Raw genomic sequence first — 2,449 nt, forward strand, 5'->3', positions numbered from 1 at the left:
CGGCTTCGGCTGGAGCAGCAGAAGTAAGCTGGCCGTGCGCTTCCGCTTCGGGGAGAGGAACGGACGCCTCGCTGCTGTGGCCTGACTGTGTGCCGAGGATCGTTCTGATCCGGGCGGCTGCGGGGTGGACCAGCGTCAGCTACTTAGCATTTCTGCCAGTGACGTGTTGCCACAGAGGGCCTCATCTTAAGCAGCATCTGGCTGCAAAAGGAGTGAAGGGTATTGAAAGGGTTCGGGCTTCACTCCAGAACCAGGGACTGAGCAGCTGAGGTTGCTCGCTTGCTCCCTGTCCCTGAGTCCGCATGGTCTCTTGTCTTTGGTGTCTCTTTTCCAGCCTTCCTGTTCTCTGCAAATCATCGCTGTCTGCTTGGGCACCCACGGGCTAGTCCAGCCTGGATTTAGATGGTTTTTGTTTTCGTGCATCTGATAGAGAGACTGGCTGGCATCTGAGAGACCCAGTTTCACATTCCCGGGACAGGGAGTTTGGTTGTTTTAGCCTATGCCGGGTGTCCCCAGTACAGGGCGTGGGAGCTGAGGCCATTCCTTAATCAGGGCTGTGAGAGCAGCTGTCTCAGAAGCTGCTGTTCTGGAGGAGCTCTGGGTCCAGGAGGAAGGACTGACCCCCCCCGCCCCAGGACACTGGGAAGAAGGCCTGGGGCCCTCAAGGTGGCCGGGCGTATGGATTAAACCAGAGGACATGGGAGCCCAGGGATTTCTCCGCATTATTGCTGAGTCATTCCTCAGACAAGCTGCAGGTCAGCCCAGGCCTCCATCTGCTTTGAAGAGAGACGATGGCTACTGCTCCTGGTGGGGCCATAGATGCCAGTCGGTCCTCTCATAGCTTCGTGGTTAGAGCAGAGGCTGGAGCCAGTCCGCCTTGTCTTCGGCGCTGGCTCTGGCATCTGCTAGCCGGGTAATCTCTAGCCTCCATTACCCTGACGCCTCCATTTCCTCTTGTGAAACCCTACCCCCAAAAGCAGTGGCGAGACCTGGCGGGTCAGTCCAGGGAAGGGCCTTGAACACTGCCTGGTACATAGTAAGGGCACATAACCGTTAACAGATGTGCTGGTGGTGATAATGATGATGTTTTTATTATTCTTCTCTCTCTCCATCTCAAATTTTCCTTGGGAACCTAAGTAAAAAATTAGAGATCATGCTTATTTTCTTAAATTGCTTCTGGGCCTAGGACACATGCTGATTGGTATGCATTACTAGCTGAGTCATTTTTAAGAGGTGTCAATTATAAAAATAAGTAACAAGGGCATTTTATTTTGTCATGACCGCTCTCCTGTAGCCAGACTGGTGTCTATTCTTTCATGTTTTTAGGCAGCAGATAATGGCAGCTTTAAACTCGCAGACCGCCGTGCAGTTCCAGCAGTACGCAGCCCAGCAGTACCCGGGCAACTACGAGCAGCAGCAGATCCTCATCCGCCAGCTGCAGGAGCAGCACTACCAGCAGTACATGCAGCAGCTGTATCAAGTCCAGCTCGCCCAGCAGCAGGTATCGGAGGCGGCTCAGCCTGCAGCCTCAGGGGGTATCTCATTTCATTGGAACCCCAGGTCTTTTTTAACAGTCGCTGATGAATTTTGCATTAGCCTCAGGTATAGAGTCACTTTTAGCTGACCTTTATTAAGGGAGACTTTCATGTTGCATTAGCAATTATGAAAGAAAATGGAATCCTCAAGCAACAGGCAGCGTGGCCACTGGTATATCATCCAAGGTGTATCGGGGAGTTGTGTGGGCTGAGTGTCATTCCACTGAGTCTGCGTAGATTCCAGTAGTGGTCCTGGAGCCAGGAGGACTTGGTAACTAGCATTAGTTCAAGGATGTCCTTGGGCAGTGTGCTGTCATAGGCCTGGACAGCTTCCAGTGGGAGGACCCCGGCTCTTAAGGCTACTGGCTGGTCCATCTTGACTTTTGTGTAAGTACAGTAGCGAGACAGTGCTCCCTGCAACACATTGCTAGTCCTCCACCAAATTCGCACCCCGAAACAGCTCGCTTCCACGTGTGAGTAGGTGGTTTGGGGGATAGAACGTGGGACCAGGGCAGATGACACTTGGACTGTGTCCTGGCTTTGTCATTATCTTGTTGGCTCTTAAGGCTACTGGCTGGGCCATCTTGACTTTTGTGTAAGTACAGTAGCGAGACAGTGCTCCCTGCAACACATTGCTAGTCCCCCACCAAATTCACACCCCCAAACAGTTTGCTTCCACATGTGAGTAGGTGGTTTGGGGGATAGAACATGGGACCAGGTCAGATGACACTTGGACTGTGCCCTGGCTTTGTCATTATCTTGTTGGATCTCAGACAGGTTAACCACACCCTGATTTTTCTGCCTTCCTCCCAGTCAGTAACTAAGGGAGATGAAATCCTGGTACCTGTCCTGTTAGCCTCACAGGACAGTCAGAGAAGTAAGGTGAGGAGATAGCTGCTCTGAAAGTTTTTGTG

General features: G+C 52.2%; 1 protein-coding gene across 1 annotated transcript in view; it reads left to right on the forward strand.

The window, feature by feature from the left end:
• The window catches only part of ACBD3 (acyl-CoA binding domain containing 3), a gene marked incomplete at its 5' end in the record, with an annotated part of 15,101 nt that overhangs the window by 3,903 nt on the left and 8,749 nt on the right, over window positions 1-2,449 (forward strand). The window contains 2 exons of the mRNA XM_006761313.2: window positions 1-23; window positions 1,327-1,501. The exon at window positions 1-23 is cut by the window's left edge and continues 142 nt beyond it. Of these exons, the coding sequence (XP_006761376.2) occupies window positions 1-23; window positions 1,327-1,501 (198 nt within the window). The remainder of the gene's footprint in view (window positions 24-1,326; window positions 1,502-2,449) is intronic.

Source organism: Myotis davidii, unplaced genomic scaffold (genome assembly GCF_000327345.1).
Source record: "Myotis davidii unplaced genomic scaffold, ASM32734v1 scaffold174, whole genome shotgun sequence".
Taxonomy (NCBI): Eukaryota; Metazoa; Chordata; class Mammalia; order Chiroptera; family Vespertilionidae; genus Myotis; species Myotis davidii.